Consider the following 21,892-nt stretch of genomic DNA (forward strand, 5'->3'; position numbering starts at 1 on the left):
GGCAAGCGCAAGGTCGTGAGTTCGGTCCCCGGTACCTAAACACAAAAAAAAAAAAAAAAAAAAAGAAGCTGATAGTGTCCTAGCTCTTGGGAAGCTGAGGCAGGAGGATCACCATGAATTCGAGGTCACCATGGGTTTTGTGGTGAGTTCAAAGCCAGCCTGAACGACATAGTAAGACCCTGTCTCAAAAAACAAAACAACAAGTTTACAGTATAAAAAAGGTATAGTTATGCCTTATTTTCACATTCTTAACACATGAAAACTGAACAGAGGCTTTCGCCTCTAGCCAACCAGAGTAACTGGAAAGTGTAACATGCCATCATAAGCAGCCAGAGACTGGATGAAGCAGTTTTTCAAAACAAGGCTGCACAATACTGTGGTCTCAAAAAGAAGAAAATAAGCCTCCTTTTCTGCCACCACTGTAGCACCAGCAAGGGACCCATCCCACCATTTCTGTCTGTAACTCACTATTATTTGTCTGTCTGTTTTCCTGAGAAACTATCTGGAAGATACCAATAGGTAAAGTAACAGCCATTGATAATGTCCTACCACTATGTCTGTAATTCGGTGAATCCCCCTATTGTTATGTTGTCCTTCTTTTGCTCTTTTAAATAAATTAGAAAAAAAAAAAAAGGAAGAAAGGGAGTCCAAGCAGAGCAAGGTGGCCCTGTGAATTCAGGGGACAGAGACGGAGCTTAGCGAGCTCAAGCAGTCTCAGTGCACACAACAGAGCAGAAGACGACGTGTACAGAAATGACGGCAGCAGTGTGCAGAGTCCTGTCCCTGAGCACTCCCGCAACCAGTACGCTGCATAGGTGAATCTGGGAAAAGAAGCAGGAAGTGTAAGGAACAAAGTCAGGGTCCCCACAGCACCGGGAAGCATTCAACCCTGACCAGGCAGAGTGGAGAGATCTCCGCTATGAATTTGAGACCCCACACTTGAGTTCCAAGGCTAAACTAGCCCTAAAGAAATGTTCAAAAGGCCCTAGCTGAGACGTAAGTAACCTAATTCCAACAAAACCAAACAACATTCTTGAAAGGGAAACAATAAACCAGATGTGGTAGCGCACGCCTGTAATCCCAGCACCCTGGAGGCCGAGGCAGGAGGATGCAGCGAGTTTGAGGCCAGCCTGGGCTACACAGTGAGTGGAAGACCAGCTTGGATGAGCTGGTGAGACCCTCTCAAAAATCAAAAAAAGAAAGGGAGGGGCGGGACATTATAATCTATTCATCACAGCAGCATTCAAAATATTCACCACCCAATCTGAAGTTATTAGACATGAAAAGCAGTGGAAAATGTGATCCATAGCTAAGAAAAAACAGCCAACAGAAAAGCATCAGAAAATTAACAATTTCAATGAAAATTAGTAGACTTCAAATGATTATAAATATGTCCATAAATTTAAAGGAATAAGGATATAAAAACAGAAATGTTAACTATAATGAAAACTCACTGGACAGGCCTTCCAGCAAACTAGACACTGCTGAAGAAGAGAAGAATGGACTTGCAGACCCGGCCGCAGAAACGCACCAAGATGATGCAAAAATGTGAGGGAGGAGGGTAGACCACGGCCTGTGGCCCCCACCGAGAGACTGAGCGTACACGGGCTCACAGTGCAGAGAAGCCGGGAGGCAGGGCTGCAACGACGGTCCGCAGGCAAAAACACAGATACCAAGAGAGGCCAGGCGGGGGGCACCTGCTTGTGACCCAGGCGGTGGAAGGCTGAGGTGGGAGGATGGCAAGCTCAACCCCAGCCCGGGCAACTTGGGAACTTAACAAGACCCTGTCTCAAAATAAACAATAAAAAGGGCTGGGGATGTAGCTCAGTGCAAAGGTCCTGGGTTCAACCCCAAGACCAGAAACAAAACAAAACAACAAAAACCAAAAACCCTGAAGCCATAATAGGCAAAAGTGATTTAAAACCAATGAATTCACAGATGCAAGAAGCATAACGAACAGCCAGGCAGAAAATCCACTGAGGAATATCGTTACCAAGCTACTTACAACCAGTGATGAAGAAAAATGTGTGTAAGGGGGAGAACAACAGGAGTCCACACGGCGACTTACGCACAGCAGCTCAGGACCAGAGTGAGGCTGAGGCTCCACGGAAACCACACGAAGTGAAGGCGAAAGGGTAACACCTTCGTAACAGGAAGCGGGACGGACCTTCAGACCAGGAATTCAGTAACCACAGAAAATAATTTCTCAACCAGTATCTGTGTTCTCATCAGAGGGACAGAAAAACCTCAAAAACGTGAGACAACCGAGAAAGTACACAAGAGAGTGGTAAATGTGAACATACAGTGACAGACCTACATAAAACGAAAAGGCGGAACATACAAATGAACATCACTGAGCTGTGGGGACGCTGAGGGGATGCGCATGTCTGGAACCGGTGCCCCTAAGACAGGACAGGAAGGGAGATGACAGAGTAATGGTTAACCATTTTGCCAAACTTGATGGAAAGTATAAAACCAGAGGCAAGAACTCAGAGAATCCCAGCAAGAAACACGAGGAAAACTAAACCAAGGTATACCTTAAGAAAATTTTGTAGTGACTGAACAGAAAGCCTTCCAAGCAGCCAGAGAAAAGACATTCTATACAGTGTGAAAGTAGCAATGGCCACAAACTTAGCACAAAAAAGGCCAGAAAACCATGAAGCTACATCTGGCTGGAATTCAATACCAAGTGAAAGTGGCCTTCCAAAAGGAAGGCCATGTAAATCACTTGTAGACCAAAATAGGTACTTTGCTTAAGGAAAACACCCTGTAACTGTAACAAATACACCACTTCAATGATAAATATTTTTCTTCTCCATAATGACTTGGGTAAACAGATGTTCTGAAACTGTTCGGAATTAGAGAAGTGGAAACTATAAACCACTGTTAGTATATATTCTTTTACAATTGAGGTAAAGTTGCACTATGTGTTTAAGAAAGAATGTAGTATTCACTTCTGTGATGGAAATTTTGAAGCTACAGCTATTAGAGGTATAAATTCCTGTAATTCTTTATTTCCAACAACTTATGTTTAAAAGAAAGTGATTATTTCTTATGCATCTTTGTATTTTTTGCTCTCCATTCAACTATATGCTCAAACTCTACTGTATCTAATTCAAAATGAAAGAATATTTTATATCTGATCAAGCTATTCTGAGCATTCACTTTAAAAGCCCATAACTATGTATTACATTCCCTGAATCGTAATCACTCACAGATCCCGTAATTTCTGAGGCCTGCATGTTATAAATTACCTTGAAAACACTGGAAGTAGCCAATATTTCTTTTCGTCACCAAACACTTGTCTCCAATTTTTACTGCATCCGAGAGAGAAACCATTTCCATCAGGTCCATATGAAAACGTAGGTGCACGGAATGATTCTATTAAAAAAATGCGCTAATTAATCTATTTAAAAGTTAGAAAAGAAATGGAAAATAACAATTTCCTTATGTTAAATCATAGTATACTTGCAGCAATTACAAAATAACTAGAAATGGTAACAGGTGATAAACAAATTACCCTGAGCTGATTATTACACATTACATGCATGTTGTACTGTATCCCGTAAGTATGCACTATTAGCATGTGTTAATTTAAGTTCTATTTTTAACAAGATAAACTTCTGAAACTGAGAAAAATACAATTTTAATTTCATCAACTATATAAAATAACACGTTAAAATAATTATCTAGTTTTACTGGAAATTCTTTTTTTTTCTTTTTTTAGGTCTTTTTGAGGCAGGGTCTCGCTATGCAGTTCAGGCTGGCCTTGAGCTCACTTTGTAGCCTAGGCTGGTCTCAAACTCATGATGATCCTCCTGCCTCAGCCTCCCAAGTGCTGGGATTACAGGTGTGCCCCACCACACCTGGCTTTTACTGGAAATTCTAATGGGTTATCTTTTTTTAGAAGAGATACTCAAAACCACTCCAACTTTATTCTTATTTATGAACTTCCTGTCATGAGACTGGGGACCCAGAGATAGAAGCTGATGAAGTTCTGCCTAGGAACCTGCAGGGCAGCAGAGCTGTGGCGTGGAAACAGTGGCAGGGGCACAGGGGAGCACGCGGGTGAGGAGGCAGACTGTCCGGCTCGGAGCTGCGCGTGGCCGGGCAGCAGCAGGGACGGCGGGAGCGGGGGCCGTGCACTTGAGGGTGATCTTGAGCGATAAGCGCAGAGACAGCGAGGGTTACAGGTTGTTTTTCGAGTATGGCTGTCACGTAAGATAGGGGGAGGTCTCAATGGAAGGCACAGATGTCTAAAGTTTTATCTCTGTATTTAGAAACAGGGCAGTCCAGCATGTTTTTTAAACTATGGCTAAGAAGCAGAGCTAGTTTCTTGGGCGAAACTGATGATGTACAACAGTAAGGTAAAAACTGAGGGTTGGATGTTGTGGTGCATACCTTCAGTCCCAGCACTCAGGAGGCTGAGGCAGGAAGATCACTGCAAGTTTGAGGCCAGTCTGGGATACACGGTGGGTTCAAGGCCAGCCTGAACTACACAGCGCGACCCTGTCTCAAACTGCCCGCCTCCCCAACCAAAACCCTAACTCTGAAGGAAGGGGTCTCAGAAGAGATGGGAGGCCGCCATCTTTCCTCAGAGGGTGGAGGGGAGTGGCAGGTGCGGAAGGAGCAAGGTCTGAGAGGTTACAAAGGCGGAAGGCGCGTTTGCTCGCGCTCTCGGAGCTGTGTGTGCAGAACTCATGCGGGTAAGGGGAGAGGGAAACGGTGCCAGCGTGGACTTGCGCTGTGGGTCAGCAGGTAAGGCACGGACCAGAAACGTGACACTGCAGCCAGAGTGGAGGGCCACAGTGAGGCCTGAGACCCGCACCCTGTGGGTGCGACAACCAACGCGGGAGTGAGACTCCTCCCCCTGCCAGCTGTCAGCGGTCCTGGTGTCCGCGTGCAGATGGGTGGCTGGAAAGCCGGGCCTCGGGGGAGCAAGGACCGCGGGAGGCAACCTGGGGCAAAAGATGGAGGGTGCAGTGCAGGGCTGCTCAAGCCATTTCTCACGGAGCCTTGACCGGACGAGGGTGAGACATGAAACCAGGAGAGAGAGAAACGCCGGGAGAAAAGTGTTGGAACGTTCACAAAACTAAGTGCATTAGGTTGTGGAAAAGGGACAATGAAGGACTAGAAGACTGCAGTCAAAAGAATGGAACATTTCAGTCGAAAACTTCACCCTTTTCTTGTTGTTGTTTTGGTTTTTCTCGGGTACCGGGAACCGCACTCACGACCTTGCGCTTGCCAGGCAGGCGCTGTGCCGCTGAGCTACGTCCCCAGCCCCCGCACACTTCACCTTTAGAGCGTCCTCAGTTCTAAGGGATGAAAGGCTCAGGGTGTGGTCACGCGAACAAGAAGCCGCGACCACCAGGGGCTACCTTGCCCGCTGGGGACAACGGCCTCGGTCTGCACGCGGGTGTCACTCCGCGTGGGAGGCGAGCTGTGCTGAGCGCCAGCTATGACGCGCAGAGGCCCCACCAAGACAGAAGAAGGAAAATCCTGACGCGGCCGGGAGAACTGGCCAGCGGTGCGCGAGGAGGAGGCTGGCCGGGACACGGCAGCAAGGCGACGTGCCTCAGAGCGTGGGCCAGGCCACGCGAGCAGGCCACGCAACCACGGAAGAGCCGTGAGCTACAGCGCGAAGCACGAGCTCACAGAGCCCACAGGCGAGACTGACGACGCGCTGTGAAACTCACTTCCGTGATCCTGTAAGTCTGCACACACCACGTCATGATTAAAACGCCTCCTTACTGCGCCCGCTGGTGAAAAAGATTGTTCACAGAAGTGGTTTCCCCGGAAACGCTCCTCTCACCCAGACCCGCAGGGTGAGCAGAAGCGGGGCAGCGCCAGGCCAGCGCGCAGGCAGCCGACGAAAGCACTTCCACACCGTCTACGGTGGGCGGCTGCCCCTCGGCTCAGACCGGCCCACGGCAGGCGGGAAACCAGCCCGTGACTATCAGACTTGTCCCTCGGGAAGCAAGCATTCCGGCTTTTCTTAACGTGGAATCTTTTCGTTTTCTGCTGAAGGTTTTAAGGAGTGGCCTTTGTCGGTATGGCAACTTTCTGTTACCTCTGATTAGGAGTAAGGAGATAGCAAGACGTTCTGTGAAGACGATCAGATCAGCTAATAGATGCAAGAAATTTTACCCGCATGCAGAAAGGATGAAGGAGTGATGGAAGGGGAGGAGCCAGGCTGGGGCAGGAAGGGTGCGGAAACCCTCAGCCTGGAAGCCACCACTTCCGTGGCCTAGTAACACACGAGGTTGGAACGGCCCAAACGTAACTGCCATCTGCCCCTCAGGCTCCCTTCAGCATTCTGTACCACAAACTGTTTCCAAGCTGGGTGTGGGGGCACTGCTGCCAAGGTAGCATTCGGAAGGCTGAGGCAGGAGGGTCACTGAGAGTCTGAGGCTGGCCGATGGCCGCACAGTGAGACGGGCCTCCTCCCAACGCTCCGGGCAGACAGGAGTCTGCGAAGGCAGGTGATCGTCAGCCTCCTTTTTATCTGAGGTACTGGGGATCAGACCCAGAGCCTCTGAGCCAAGACCCATCCCCAGGTCTCTTTTCAGAACACGTCCTGCTGAACTGCCAGGCTGGCCTCCGACTCTCACCCCTCCCGCCTCAGCCCCCCAGTGTGTGCGCACGCTTGCTTATCTGCAGTGCTGGAGACTGACCCAGAGCCCGGCGCGTGCTAGGCAGGCGGCGCTCTTTACTAAAACCCCGATTTCACATGCACTCGATTACTGAAATTCTGCGTCACTCGAAGCCCTTCAGCACAATGAGCCTTTGTGTGTGTTCGTATCCAATCCGCTTAACGCAGAACCACTCCACACCGCTCTGTCACCTGACCGCTGCCCTCGTCTGGACTGCGTGCTCACCCGCGCTCATTTACTCTGGCCTTTTACCTACAGTTGTTCTGTTTTTCCCGACGAGCCAGCAGTGGTAGCTGAACAGTGACAGGACACTGATGAAGAACATTGCAGACACGAAGAAAAGGAAAAGTATGTGGAATTTTGCTCGCGTATCTGTCAGTTCATTCTGAGGAAAGGAGAAAAAAAGTTAATTTTGAGGATATTAAGCCTTTAAAGTATAACATAATTTAGTTCTGTTTACAGACTGCTGAGTCCAACAAAAAATTTTAAAACCGCTCTTAAATACATAAAATGTTACAGCATCTCTCAGTATCAAAGGAAGGGATGAACTCTTCCGCCTAACCATTTTCTTTCCTACCAAGCTCTCCTCAGCATCCAGTCTGTGCTAAAGTATTTTTTTTTTTTTTTTACTTTAATCACATGCGCTGTCATCAGAAACTCAAGCGGATATACTGAAGTCTTTCTTTTTCGTATCAGGAATCGAACTCAGGACCCTGTGCTTGCCAGGCAGGCGCCTATGCCGCTGAGCTACGTCCTCAGCCCACACTGAACTTTTACGTTGTGTTTCTCAGGTCTTATTTCTGGGACAGCACTGCACAGGTGCCTGGGCCTTTACTGTCACACTGACCTCCTCACCTCCCTCTCTGCAGAGGCTGCAAGGCAGCCAGCAATCTGGGTAAATACATCAGCCGGGAGGTACTGAATGGAAAGAGCTTCTCGGTTATTCTTCCTTACAGCTACAAGAACCCATCCTTCTATTAAGTTATGCAAGCATCTGACAGACAGTAAGGAAGGTTACTGAGAATGAGATCATTCTTGTTGTTTCTGGCACAGGGGATTCAACTAAGGCCTTACACGCTCTACGACTGAGCTACCCCTAGCCATACATTAGACTGTTTTGGTATTTCCCTTTCTCCCACTTTACCTCTTAAGTGATTCGTTTATCTCACTATCCCACGAGGAAAAATTTTTATTACAAAATTTGCTATAAAATGCCACAAAAGAGACAATGCGAATGTCATGGGAATGGTGTGCTTTACCTTTGGACAATTCTCTGTAGATTTCCTGCGGCAAAGCTTGTGCAAATAGAGACAATGTATTAAGAAACCAATTTTTATGCAAAATTATCCTGAACACCCGAGCACTGTGCTATAAACCCCGTGTGTTTTGGAGGAACACTGAGATGTTGCTCTCTAATGGTTATGTACAGCATCTTCTCAAAAATTCCAACAGAAATCCAGACAAAAACGTTTAGCTCTTCAAGCACAGTTCAGGTACCTTTTCAACACGTACCTTTCCACTCAATTTTTAATAGACTCATGTCTAGAAAGAGTATAACGTATTAGCAAGCACATACTGCTCTAAACATTTGGTTAACGGTTTCTATAAACTAGAACTGAAGTCAGGTGTGGTGGCACACACCTGCAATTCCAGCACTTGGGAGGCTGAGGCAGGAGGATCACTGCCAGTTCAAGGCCAGCCTGAACTACATAGCTGCCTGTCCAGAAGGCAGTCAGCAGCAGCGATCTTTAACTGTGTTCTGCAGAGAGGGTAATACACATGTGTGCGCCTTCCTACGGCAGCACCTTGTGCTTTTCACACAACACCTCTCAAGGACGTCACACTGCTTGTCACTCAGAGCTTCCTTATTCTTTCTCAGATGCACTGCAGTCCTTTCTACAGACACACTAGACCCTACTGATTAGACGTTTGTTTCTGACCATTTGCCATTTATTAAAAAATGCTGAAAATCTACACAGATAGGAAACAGCCGAGAGGTGCCTGGAGTGCAGGTGCCACCTTACTGTAAAGGTGCGAACTGGCTCAAGTCGCAGAAAAGCAGTTACTTCTTAGAGCAGGGACTCTGCGACAGTGTGGCTGAGAGTAACGCGGACAACCTAGAAAAGCTCCCGGTGTCTTGTGTGATGTCCATTTGTTTACAAATAAAGCTGCGTACGAATGTGAAGGTAGATTAGGTTCTGTCCGTCCTCTGAACCATTAAAAAGTCTAACTAGTAAAATTAAAGCATCAGAATAAAGGAATTCTTCAGCAATACAGCAACTTTAGAGTCTTAAATACACGTTTTAAGGTAAGACTTACCGTCCAAAATTTTATGAAGTATTCTAAAACTGTTGCTGCAATAAAAAGGCAGTACAACAGGGAATACAACAAAAACAGCATGAAGAATTTGTAATTAGAGAATCCCACACAGTTATTCACCCTAGGAGAATGAAGAAAGTCACATTATAAAAATAAGACAAGTGACAAGCTTATAGAAACAGAAAGTCAAGTGGGGATTTTTTTTGTTTTGTTTTGTTTCTCCGGTACCAGGAATCAAACTCACGACCTTGCACTTGCCAGGCAGGTGCTGTGCCGCTGAGCTAAATCCCCAGCCCTCAAGTGGGGACTGCCAAGGGCTAGGAGATAGGAAGTTGTGGAATTAAAGAGTTCTGGTTTCATTAAATTGAAAAGTCCTGAAGATTGTACAACAATGTAAATATACTTAATTCTACTACGTGGATAATACAGTAACTTTTTTATTTTTTTTAACTGATTTTATTTTTTATTTGTCTTTGTGAGACAGGGTCTTGCTATGCAGCTCAGGCTGGCCTTGAGCTCACTTTGTAGCCCCGGCTGGTTTGAACTTGCAACGATCTTCTTGCCTCAGCCTCCCGAGTGCTGGGATTACAGGCATGCATTACCACGCCCGGCTACTTTTTTATCGCAAATAAAATTTGGGGGGGGGGCAGGGGTATAGGCACCTGCTTGACAAGCATGATGTCCTAAATTTGACTTCCGGTACAAATAAATAAATAAATTTTTTGAGACAAGGTCTCACTAGGCAGTTCAGGCTGGCTACTCCGGAGCCTAGGTCAGCCTCGAACCCACGGCAATCCTTCTGCCTCAGCTTCCCCAGTGCTGGGATTACAGGTATGTCCCACCATGCCCAGCTCATAAAGAAAATAAAAGAAAAAAAATATAGATGTATCAGCCAAGTGCAGTGGCACATGCTGTAATCTCAGCTACTCTGTAAGCTGAGGTAGGAAGGTCCCAAGTTCAATGCCAACCTGGACAACTTAGTGAGACCCTGTTCCAAAATAAAAAGGCCTGGGGATGTAGCTCAGCAACAGAGCACTTGCATAACACACACGACACCCCAGTACTAACTACACCAACCAACCACAGAGCTTAACCATTATTTGGAAATGGGTCATTTGGGAAATACAAAATCATTATTTAGGCAACAACATCAGAAGATACTTTTAAAGGGGAACATTTAACATAAATATGCCCGTACATCTGCATGTATATACGCTGTGCAAGCAGCCTAAGGTCGTCATCACTGGACTCTAACGTAGCAGAGCACTGGAGTCCGGAGTTCTTAGCTCTTTCCCTTCCACCTCTCCACCCACAGATGCAGGGTCCTCTACTTTTTTAATACGTACCAAGGACAGTGATGATCCATCTTAAGAACACATCTAAGGGACAAAGAAGCGTAAGACAGCCTGTGAAGAAAATTCTTCTGATTCCTCATAATTTTCTTTCAGTTAAAATTTCCCTTTACAAAAGTGCCTTAACAGAACCAACCCAGAAACATCAGGTTGGAGATAATTTCTGGTATTCCCACAAATACTTTCATGCAGCAGAAGCCACACTCTCTCACAGTGGGAACTCAGCTGAGCATGCCTAGGTGCACAGATACATCGTCTTAACCCTCAGACGTGGTGGACGCTATTCGCTGTTAGCCAGGTCCAGCTCACAAGGTAGATTAAGGAAATGAAATGCAATACAGATGAACCCTGTTACTTTAAATATGTACAGAACACGAAAATAAAACTTTAGAAGCAAGTATGTCAGAACATTAACACTGATTGGCTTGGAGATGGTTATTTTTCCCAAATACTTTATCAAATTTTACCATATGGGTAATCCTACCATGTTTTCATAATAAGAAAAAAATCCCAAAATTCAAAATATGCCTCCCTAGCAGTGTATGTATCCTATATTTATATAATGTTACGTGACAGATGATACCACGGTATAATAAAGACTAACCTCAGATCCAGTGAGTACTTGGTCTAACTAAAAGTCCAGTACCAGCCGAGATACCCACACTAACAATCTACATACTACTTTCTCACACTGCCTAAGGACCGAATCAAGTTTTCCTGGGGAAAATGTGAAGAAGATAGTTGAAAACTGTTGGAATTTTGTTTTAAGTTCTACTATTAACAACAATACTGCCAGGCATGGTGGCACACGCCTGTAATCCTAGCACTTGGGAGGCTGAGGCAGGAGGATCACTGTGAGTTCGAGATCAGCCTGGGCTACAAAGTGAGCTCAAGGCTGGCCTGAACTGCATAGCGAGACCCTCTCTCAAGAAGACAAAAAAAACAAAACAAAACAAAACAATACTAAAAGCAAAGAAACCATCCTTATGGTCTTTTAAATCCAGGAAATTGTTACCTTTCACAAGGGGATTATTATTAACTTATTCATGAATATTGTATTGAACACAAGCAGAGAGAGCATATTTAAGGCTAACAAAATTCTACTAACTAGTAGACAAACTGTTACCGAAGAATACTTCTGGGTATATTCCAGCTTCCATAAATATTCTGTTAGTTCCACAGACTTAGCAAATACCGTAATGGCAGAAGACGAAGCATATTTGCTAAGTGTAAAGCACGTAAAACGCTCCTTCTGCCGCCGATTTTCAATACTTGGTACAAGTGAAAGAGAAAGCAACACTACTTACGTGTCACACGCTGAGCAGTGATGGGCCCGATCGGGTTTAATCAACTGACACTTTTCACAATATCTTATAGCTACAGGAAACAAAGCGAAAGAAAGATGTTAAGGGTTCATAAACCTAATTAATTTTGAATAAAATTTGACTTTAAAGCATCAATTACTCTGGAAAACTGACAATCAGTAATTTTTAAATAATACCAAAACACACCAGAGAGCTTCTCAAATCAAAGTGTCACGAGACAGGAGAGGACCTCAGTAGTTATTTTCCCAGCTGTTTTCAACTGAATGAAGCACATGCAAACCTAATAAACGACGTGGACAAAGTCCAACGCCCAGGTGAGCAGCACAAGTAGGCGAGAGCTCAGATTTTTAGTAAGTCCCAAGTTGAGTATTTTCTCTAGCTGTATAGGAATGCCCACGGTTAACTCTAGAAAGGTACCCGGTAAGGCACCCTCCGGGGCTTGGCTTTTGAAACCCTTGAAGCATTATTAAACACACACACACAGCAAAGCCTCTTACCTGCCAGCCAGACACCAAACAGCACACCTAAAAATCGTTCTGAAAAAACCTGGTTCCCACTAAATATAGGCTACTATTGCCCAATTCATATGTCCGTTCATTCAAGAGACACGAAGAACCAACCAGAAGCCAGAGACCATACGAGGCAGAAGTCCCTACTTTCATGGAATTTATGTTCTACTGAAGGACATGAGTAATAAACACGTTAACTAAATACACAGCACATCAGTGACAGAAGGAAGGGGAATAGGGCACTGCTGTTTGAGAAACATCGGGGAAAAGTGTAATTGCGAGAATCGAGCTCCTAAGGCGTGCAGCTACCCAGAAGGAAGAGCAGTTTCAGAGGCGGGCGCAGGTCTTGAGGCAAAAGCACGCTTGGCTTGTATGAAGAACAACGAAGGACAGACGTCTTCACCACAGGGTTGTTTTTAATAAAACATCAGGAATAATCTGACTTACAACACGAAAGAATTTTATGGTATATCCATACGGTGAAATACTATGTAGGTGCTAACGAAGACTTTCCGCACAAACACAGCTATGTCCACAAAGCAGACCGCAGACTGAAATGCACTCGCTCACGTTAAGGGGCCTGTACCGAACAGAAACCTCACGGGTTTACCTGTACGAGCTGAACTGAGACGAGAGCAGAGACGGCAGCCAACCCCGCTAAGCTAGCAAGACTGCACTTACAGCCCGACAGGAAAGCCGCTCTGGAATGGCATCTGTGTGCTGCTTGTCTGTACCTTCCTCAGCTTTTTACACTTTGCCTGTGAAGCCCAGCCCTGCACTCACTCACCCAAACTCCTCTTTCCTTTGTAAACTTTGTAACCCAGATGCCCCAGTTCCTGAATCACCAATCAAAGCCATTTTGATCTTGAAAGCTGAATTTGTTGAAATTTTGCTTTTGACAGAGCTAACATAGAAAAAAATACATTAAATGGAAAAAAGGAAATCAGACAGTGGTTTGAATATACACCTGTTTCCATCTGCAAAGGGAACTGTTTTCTTTTTACACATATGACGACCCTATCCCCATAAAATGCATACACCTTCCAGAAGTGAATTAACGAATGTAAGAGACAAAATGTATTTTAAAGCAACATGAGAAGGTACACCCGACAGCTCTATTCAGATAATCAAACCTGCACTGTTAACATCTCCCCACCCCATCTGTTCACTGTGTGTCCACAAGTTTTGCAACGCTCTACTCTGTGTAAGGCTTTTCTAGCTTCAGCTGTTGTGTACTGACACACAGGGGGGCTCTCCAGCAACAGCCCGGGGGGTGGGCAGGTGGGCGCCTGCAGCGCAGGTGCACAGCACCAGTGCACAGGGAGGCAAGGAGGCTGAGGTGACGGGGAGCAACCGGGGCCAGGCCACGGTCTGGCACAGCAGACCCACTGCCCTACGAGAGCTGCAGAATGAATTAACATAAAAGTAGCTATCAAAGGAAAAGCAAACTTGGGTTTCCTGTCTAGACAGTGCCAAGAACAAAAATAAAGCCAGGTTTTGCTGGGGTGAAGGCAGAGTGCTTTTTCATGCATCCAACCAATAGTCAGAGTTCTCACGTGGGACAAACACAGATAGATGCTGAGAATAAAAGAACACAGCCGACTAACCATCTGCCCCCACGGGCCGAGGTTGTAAATGGGTGAGTCTGCTTTTTATGAGTTTGAAACTTTGGACAGTAGGTCAAAAAGAACACTCATACTTCGGAAGCAGAAAATACAAGAATGAAACTCTTCACAGATGCTGAATTGAAAGCCACGCGCCAAGAGGAATGAGGACTTCTAGGCAACCGTCACTGCATGCTGCAGGGCAGGAGTTCGGAACCTGCTCTTCTGGATACACAGGAAGAGTGCTGCACCAGAGTACACGCTGAACTCAGGCCGCTCCATGGACACGTAACCCTTGTACACAGCAAGGGATTTAAGAGAAGGTTAGGGGAGGGGAGAAGAAAGAGAACGAGAACGGAGATCCAAAGACGTAAGCGGGATCCAGGAAGCCAGTCCGCAAAGGTGCACTGCAGCACCTGCCCCGGGGCGGCACGGTCAGCCCACGGCCAGGCCTGACACTATTCGCCCACTTCCTCGTTTGTGACCTTGGATCTGTGACCTCCCAAAACCATCAATTTTTCATCCGCAAGTATGAATAATACCAAGGATACAGACTATTATGAGGATTAAAACTAAATGCTAACCCATATTAGATTCACCATAAATCAGTTGTTATCATGATGCTATTACTACTAATAAATATCATTATTATTTATGACAAAAAAATAAAGTCAGACTCAAGTGAGAAAATTTAGTACAAGAGAATATTCACAGCTGGGCAAAGTGGGGCACGCCTGTAACCCTAGCTACCTAGGAAGCTGAGGCGGCAGGATTACAGTTCAAGGATTACGGGGCAATTTACAAAGTCCCTTTCTAAAAAATTTAAAAGGGTTGGGGATGCAGTTTAGTGCGAAGGCCTTAGGGTTGAATTCTCAGTACTACATGAGTGCACAACTCCCACCCCATCTGCAAAGAGATGATGTCAGGAACAAATTAATTCAAATACCTACTGAGTGTCCACTTAGCGAGACACTGTACAGGGACTGCGGATGAAACTCCTGACCCCCGGAGGCTTGAAATAAAGTCAAGACGGTTAGAGGAACACTGAACAGTTGGGCAGTGATTTACGATGTACAAGGCAGGGATCTCAGAAGTTCCCACTCAGCTTCTGAAAGAATCACACTTACTAAAGTAAATAGAAATGGGCTGAAAAGAGATGGATGCTGAATTAAAACTTCAAACTAGACTTACAGAGAAGAACACCACGCTTCCGGACAAAGACAAGAACAGCGAAGAAGACAGAGACTCGGCCCGGCTCAGAGCAGCAGGCCCGAGCGCGGGAGCGCCGCGAGGAACACCCCAGCCAGGCTGGCCCTCGCCGCGCTTCCGAGGGGAGGGGCTAGAAGAATTCATTTGGTTTTCGGAGTGGATAGTATGTTCAAATGGTTCAAAAAGTGCGACAAGGGCTGAACGTGCTATTCTATGCCTGGAATTCCAGCACTCAGGAGGCTGAGAAAAATCCCAAACTCGTGTTCAACCTGGGCTACAAAGTGGGACAATCTCAAACCAAACCCAACCCAACCCATCAACCGAAACAAAACGAAATGGGAATTGATGCAAAGTATCATCTCTGTCCTCTAGCCTTCAGCTCCAGCTCTTTGATACTCTTTGGTATCTGAAAGGCCCACTTTCTTCAACGTATGTATCTGTAATTTTATTTTTTAAAGAACAGACAGGAATTATTTCTATTACAAGAGAAAAAAGAGTCAGGCGTGGTGGTGCATGCTAATCCCAGCACACGGGAGGCTGAGGCAGGAGGATCACTGCAAGTTCGAGACCAGCCTGGGCTACAAAGTGTGCTCAAGACCAGTCTGAACAGCACAGTGAGACCCTGTCTCAGAAAGACCAAAAAAAGAAAAAAAGAGGAAACTCAGAATGCGGAATTCTGGGCTACAGAAATGTAGTACCCCGGTGCTGCAGAACACAGGTTCCCCCCGAGCCCCAGCCCTGGCCACGCAGGCTCCGGCTGCCTGGTGGTGGCTCATCCTCTCATCTCTACCATGGTGATGAGCCCAGGCCCATCTCAGGCGCTGAAGTGCTGGACAAGGGTCTGGGGTAACAACAGAGGACGGTGCTAGTTAGATTACAGGAAAGGCATTACAGTGAATAAAAAGCAGTGAGGCTCTAAAATCGAGTTTTTACAGCAATGGCCCTTTACTTTGGGGGCATGTGTACCACTCTGAAAATAGATGACTTTGTCATGAACAGGCTGTTTTGGAAACTACACATACCAAAAATTCTGCCTATGATCTCAGGTTCATAAATTCTCTGAAAAAAATGAATGACAGATTAAAAACTCCTAATTTATAGAATTACAACTACTAACAATTATTATAAACCAGACTTCTCAGAATTGACTGTAAAAAGGGGTTATGCTAAATTAGCTGTCATTTACTGAGAATGAAATCTGGGGGCTGGGGATTTAGCTCAGCGGCAAAAGCGCCTGCCTGGCAAGCGCAAGGTCGTGAGTTCGGTTCCCGGTACCGGAGAAAAACCAAAAAAAAAAAGAAATCTGATGAAAATGTATTATATGCCAAAATATAGTATACTAAGTGTTTTACATTTATTATCTCATTTAAAACTTTCACAAACCTAGAGATGTAGATATTCTTTTTTGTGTGTGTGTGTGTGACAGGGTTTCGCTATGTAGTCCAGGCTGGCCTTGAAGTCACTATGTAGCCCATGCTGGACTGGAACTTGCAGTGATCCTCCTGCCTCAGCCTGCCAAGTGCTGCGATTATAGGTGTGCACCACCATGCTCAGCGTATGTGCATTTTAAAGTAAGAAAACTAGGGCTTAGAAAGTTTAAGTGACTGGCACAGCAATAGTAGTAGAAAAGTGAAGGTTTGATTTACAATCCAGATTTCCATTCTGTGCTATAATATATCAGTAATGTAGAAAGGACTGTGTTAAATATACTTTTAAAAGTCACTCCAATATCTCTTCCTCTCATGATGTAGAAACTAAACTTTCTTGGGTCACAGTCTGTACACAGCTGCACGAAGGCAGAGCTCCTCCTTCCCTTGAAGTTGGGAAGACCAGAGGGTTCTGCCATGAGCACCTGGATGCAGATCCTTGTGTTGTCCCAAACTGCCCATATGACTGTGAACACATCTTTTCAACCCCTCTGCACCTGTATGGATGTAACCTGACCTAAATGCAGCCATCCTGAATTGTAGCTGCTACCACGAGCACCCCAGAGTAACCCCAGGCACTTTTTTCTCAGTAGCTGCCCAGCGTAGCGCTGAAAGGTCAGACTGCTCCATAAGCTGACCGGTGAGCCTTGCACAGCACACTTGTGGAAGTTCGCAGCTCAAGTGTCTGCAAGTAGGAGACTCAGTGTGTAGAGCAGATGTGGACCCACCGGACTAGGTCCTTTAGCTTGGGTCAGCCAGGTACCTTTGTACCTAGACGTCACTCGGTCCTCACCACAATATCCATCTCTCCCGACCCAAACTGGGCGTATCCACTTGGTCTTTCTCCCACTGCGACTGTCAGCAGTTCCCCCAAATAACTGCACTTTACGCAGTCATGGATCTGTCCTTTTCTTTAGTCTGCAGGCCTCGCAGTCCAGTTCTCACACCTGGGGAAGGGGTTGTGTGGGGACATGACCTGGTTTCCTCATGGGCAAAATGGTGACTGTGGTATGAACCTCCCAGCTCTGTTGGGAAGTTTAAATGAATTCCTACGCATGAAGTACTCAGCACACAGTAACTGTTAAGCTGCCAGTACTCTCCAGTGCCTGACTTCCTGTGCGGCTTGTATCTGCATGTCCCCGCAAGGCCTCACGCACTCACAGGTGGGGCTTCTGGGAGGTGGCTGGGTCTAGGGTGTGTGACGCTGGGATCCGTGATGCGATGCCAGGATTAAAGGTGGGCATCCTGGGTAAGATTTAAGTGACAGAAAGAGGGTCGTCACTTGGATGCTTTGCTGCCTTCTGCCTGCCATAAACTGTTTCCCCTCTGTGATGCCCCTCCGCCACACCACCCTGCCGTGGAGCCAGCCCATTATGGGCTGAAACCTTACAGACTGTGAGCTAAGTAAATCTTTTCTCCCTTAGCTTTGGGTGGTAAGCGTTTTGTCTTAGCACTGAGGAAGGTAACTAAGGTACTTCCTGTATTTAAATGGTCAGCCCTACCCCTTGGGACTCCTCCCTGCCACAGGGCTGAGCCCTGAGGAGAGGAAGCTGCTGCGGTCAGGACGAGAGCGGAGACGGGTACTGAAGAAGCGCCACAGGCTCTGGGGACAGACAGAGCTGAACTCGCAGCTGGGCCTCGGAGTTCTCAGCTGTACAGCTCTGGGCGAGTTTCTCCTCCTCTGTGGCTTTCACCTCTCCCCTTTCTCAGCACATTCCTGCTTTTCTGTATTAGTCAGTGATGCTGCACAACAGTCAAACTCAAAAAACAATTCCCAAATGAAGGTTTACTGGAGACGTTTAGCCATGAAGGCTCAGTTGGGTAAAGAGAAAAACAGACTCACGTTAAAGCGGGCCCTAATCCACGCTGGTATCTTCATCACATGCTTTTATCTGAAATACCACAGAAGGTGCAGAGAACAGGAAATTTTGTTCCCAAGGATGCTATTTATGGAAATCATTATAACCACCATGCAATATATCCTGGCAGAAATGAACACATTTAAAAAATCCTCTGGAAAAGAAAGCTTAAGATTTGTTTTCTTACTTTTTGAAGCCGTTGTGGTATAGATAGGTAAGTCTCTTGCTGCTCTTCTCAAAATTTCTTGTTGTCTTTCTTGGCTGAATTCTTTTATATAAGCTTCCTTTTCAGAAGTGGACAAGTAGAACTATAAAAAGAAAAAATTATTACATTTTTAAATCCCAAGATGTTAACTTGAAATCGATGCTCAGAAAGAAGTTTTATCTAGAACAGAAAAATACCCTACAAATAAAAATACCCTACAAAGTTCTTAACTGTGAGATAAACCAAATATATTCTTAACAAAAACTACATACAAATTTTAAAAATTTACCTCCCATACCAATGATGGGACAGAATATGAGCTCAACGCTTTTGCTTTTTACAAATAAAACTAAATTCATTAAAAACATTTTTGGGGGTGCACTGGGGCTTAACACATTCGCGGAGGGGCTGTAATGGAGATGCTCTGCTGCAGGTGGCTCTGAAGCACCAGGGGTGCATGTGCTGCTGTTCCACTGGCTGCTGGGGACAGTCCCATAGACAGCAGAAGCTGCCCGATGGGCCGCTCTCACATGCACCACTGGTGGTTCAAGCCGGTGGGAACGTGTTAAACCCAGTCTTCCCGGTCCCCCAAATGTCTTAGTATGTATTTATTTAGGGTAGGGCTGTAGCTCAGAGGGTATGGCACTTGTCTGCTATGCGTAAGGCACTGGGGTCAGCTTCCAGCACCACCAAACGAGCAGAGAGGAACACACACACGTATACACTTTTTTCCTCAGGTAAAAACGTGTTATTTGAAGTTACTGCTGGGTAGTATTTAATTTCTGAAAGGATGTCCAACGCTCATCTGCTTCAGACAGCAGGTGACATCACTGGCTGGGGTTCTGCTACTTCTTGGTTATACGTCTCAACGAGGGCAACACTCAACTTTTCAAAAGCTACCAAACAGCACTGCTTCCTCCAGAACGATCAGGAAGCCTCCTCACGTCAAGGAACAGTCCCGTACAGAGCTGTTTTGCCGTCTGAGTGTTTGCTGTCACGCCGCGCCTCCTCTGCCTCGTTTTTCTTTTGTTGTCCTGTACTGGGGTCGGACTCCCGACCTCGCGGTGGCCAGCCAGGTGCTGTGCCGTGGAGCCATCTCCCCGGCTGACTCGCTTCTTGTAACAGAATTTCACCTACCAAGTACTTGTCCACTGCTCCTCTTTTCTCCTTTACCCAACATCTTGAGGACCCTCCTTTTGATGCCTTGGTTTCACGTAACCAGAAATTTTTAAGTGTCTATTTCAGATTTTCTTTATAAAATTAAAATAAAAATGGCTTGAGACTCCCTCTTAATCATGTTTTGTATTTTTAACAACATCGCTCAATTTTTATTTACTTGTAGGATTTTTATTTAGAAAGTCAAAGGAACGGTAACTGGAATTCTAGCTTCACCTATTGAAGGCATGTTTTGGTCTAACTTCTAACTCCACCACTAAAGCTTATTTCTGTTCTGCTATAAATAAGGCAACGACTTGGCATAGTACAGAGGGCTCTGCACTGGGGAAATTATGATTCCAAGAGAGTCAGAAAAGTTCTGCAGATTACAGGACTATGGGCAGAGCTCATATAAAAACTAGAGGTCTTCTGCACTCTACTGTAGTGTATTTTCCTCTGTATTGCCATCATAAACTGTCCTTTCTTTTTATAGATTGTTACTCTAAAGTGACTAAGTCCTGTAACTCAGGAAAGGGAAGAGTCTATTTAGATGTTCCGAGCTCAGCTTCCACAATTAAAAGTACACTACACATAGCAGTCAGAAAGATTCACATGATCTTCAATGTGAAAATCTTTAAGACTTTGGAGGTCCCTTATCTCCTACCACACGCTGGGCTCTGAAGACATTTGACAGATTTATCCCCTCTGGAATCTTTTCAGAGAGAAAAATCAGATCACAATGTCAAATATACATCTGAATGGGAGAGGATCTGATCAAGCTTTAGTTTTCTTGTACAATCTCAACCGATTTCCCTAGGTTATACTATTTCTAGTCTTAGCTTGATACTCTTCTATTCAACCTTTTCTTTAAGTTTATAAAATTATAAAAAGCTTAAATGAAATAAAAATTTAAAAAGTCTATTTTCATTCCAAACTCTTCAGTGTAACTCAGGTTTGTGAAATGCCCTTCCTGTCTTCTTTGGTTTTTGGGACGGGAGGTGACAGAGTTTTGCTGTGTAGTTCAGGCTGACCCTGAACTACGTAGCCGGGTTAGCCTCAAACTCACTGTGATCCCACTGCCTCAGCCTCCCAGGTCCTGAGATTACAGGGACGTGCCACCACGCCAGGCTACTATCTTCAACTCAGTGTTTAAGTATATATTAAGCTACGGAGTACAGCTCTGGGGTAGGCTGCATTTGTGTGTACAATGGCCTGAGTTCAACCCCCTGCATCAAAACAATTAAAATTATTTTTAAAAAACATTAAATGTTACTGATGACTTGAATGATTGAGACGGTGTGGCCTCAAATGCCTAGATTAAAGTGACGCCCCTGCCTCAGCCTCCTAAGTGGCTAAGACCAAAGGCACATGCCACAGTGCTGGCAATAAACATACAGAAAATCCTAATTCAGAGATAGGCACTGACTCAGATCTTATATCCAAAGCTGAGTATAAAGCCTTTCCTTTAAAGAAGTAAATTCTCAGCCCGGCATGGTGGTGGTGCCTATAATCCCAGCACGGGGGAGGCTGACACAGGAAGACGGCAGCAAGTTCAAAGCCAGGCTGAACTATGGAGCAAGACTCCTTCAAAACGCCAAAGGAAAGGGGAAAAAACAAAAAGCACAGGCTAACAGGAAAGTTAGCCGAGAAAGCAAACAACAGCCAAATACGCATCAGCCTAAATATGCAGTCAATACTTTAGCAGGTGCCATGAAAGGTCTCTTGAGAGGCTGGAGGAGCTGCCCATGGCTTACTTGGGGACGGAGTTCCTCAGCTATAGTACCTTTTTAAAGACAAACATCCGCCTTCCAGGAAGACAAAAGAAAGAGAACAGCGCATGGAAGCACAAGGACGAGGAAACACGCGGTGCATTCAGCGTGAAAACCCTGGGCCGTAGAGCTCCACACTGCAGCAGCAGAGACGGGGCTAGGACACGCTTAGTTCACGGAGACGTCCGGGTACCACGCAAGTGAGCACGAGCTTTACCTCAGGCAGACGGACGACCCTGAGGACTAAACCCGGAGAGCGACGGGATCACACCTCTTAGAAAGGACGACAGCGGGTGACGGGACATGTCTACCAGCTACTCACACGCCGCTCCTCCTCGTGACCCTCCACTCAGCTTTCTACGAATTCACCTATTATACACAGGGTCTAATCTGGGTGACGGGGATAAAATAAGGACAGATCTTTCCTTCAAAAAGCGCAGTGGAAGAAGTATTTTTAAAGGTCATAGCTTGAAAGCCACTTCCTGGGAGGATTTCTTTGGCCACAC

At 45.7% G+C, this 21,892-nt stretch overlaps 1 protein-coding gene across 7 annotated transcripts in view; it reads right to left on the bottom strand.

The window, feature by feature from the left end:
• Zdhhc20 (zinc finger, DHHC-type containing 20) overlaps positions 1–21,892 on the bottom strand; it is a gene marked incomplete at its 5' end in the record, with an annotated part of 34,555 nt that overhangs the window by 6,886 nt on the left and 5,777 nt on the right. For 3 of the 7 annotated variants that reach the window (XM_013505495.1, XM_013505491.1, XM_013505492.1), the window contains 6 exon segments: positions 3,255–3,381; positions 6,910–7,038; positions 8,973–9,093; positions 10,319–10,351; positions 11,632–11,701; positions 18,445–18,565. In XM_013505495.1, the coding sequence (XP_013360949.1) occupies positions 3,255–3,381; positions 6,910–7,038; positions 8,973–9,093; positions 10,319–10,351; positions 11,632–11,701; positions 18,445–18,565 (601 nt within the window). 7 annotated transcript variants of the gene reach the window in all.

Source organism: Chinchilla lanigera, unplaced genomic scaffold (assembly GCF_000276665.1).
Source record: "Chinchilla lanigera isolate Chin_1 unplaced genomic scaffold, ChiLan1.0 scaffold00096, whole genome shotgun sequence".
Taxonomy (NCBI): domain Eukaryota; kingdom Metazoa; phylum Chordata; class Mammalia; order Rodentia; family Chinchillidae; genus Chinchilla; species Chinchilla lanigera.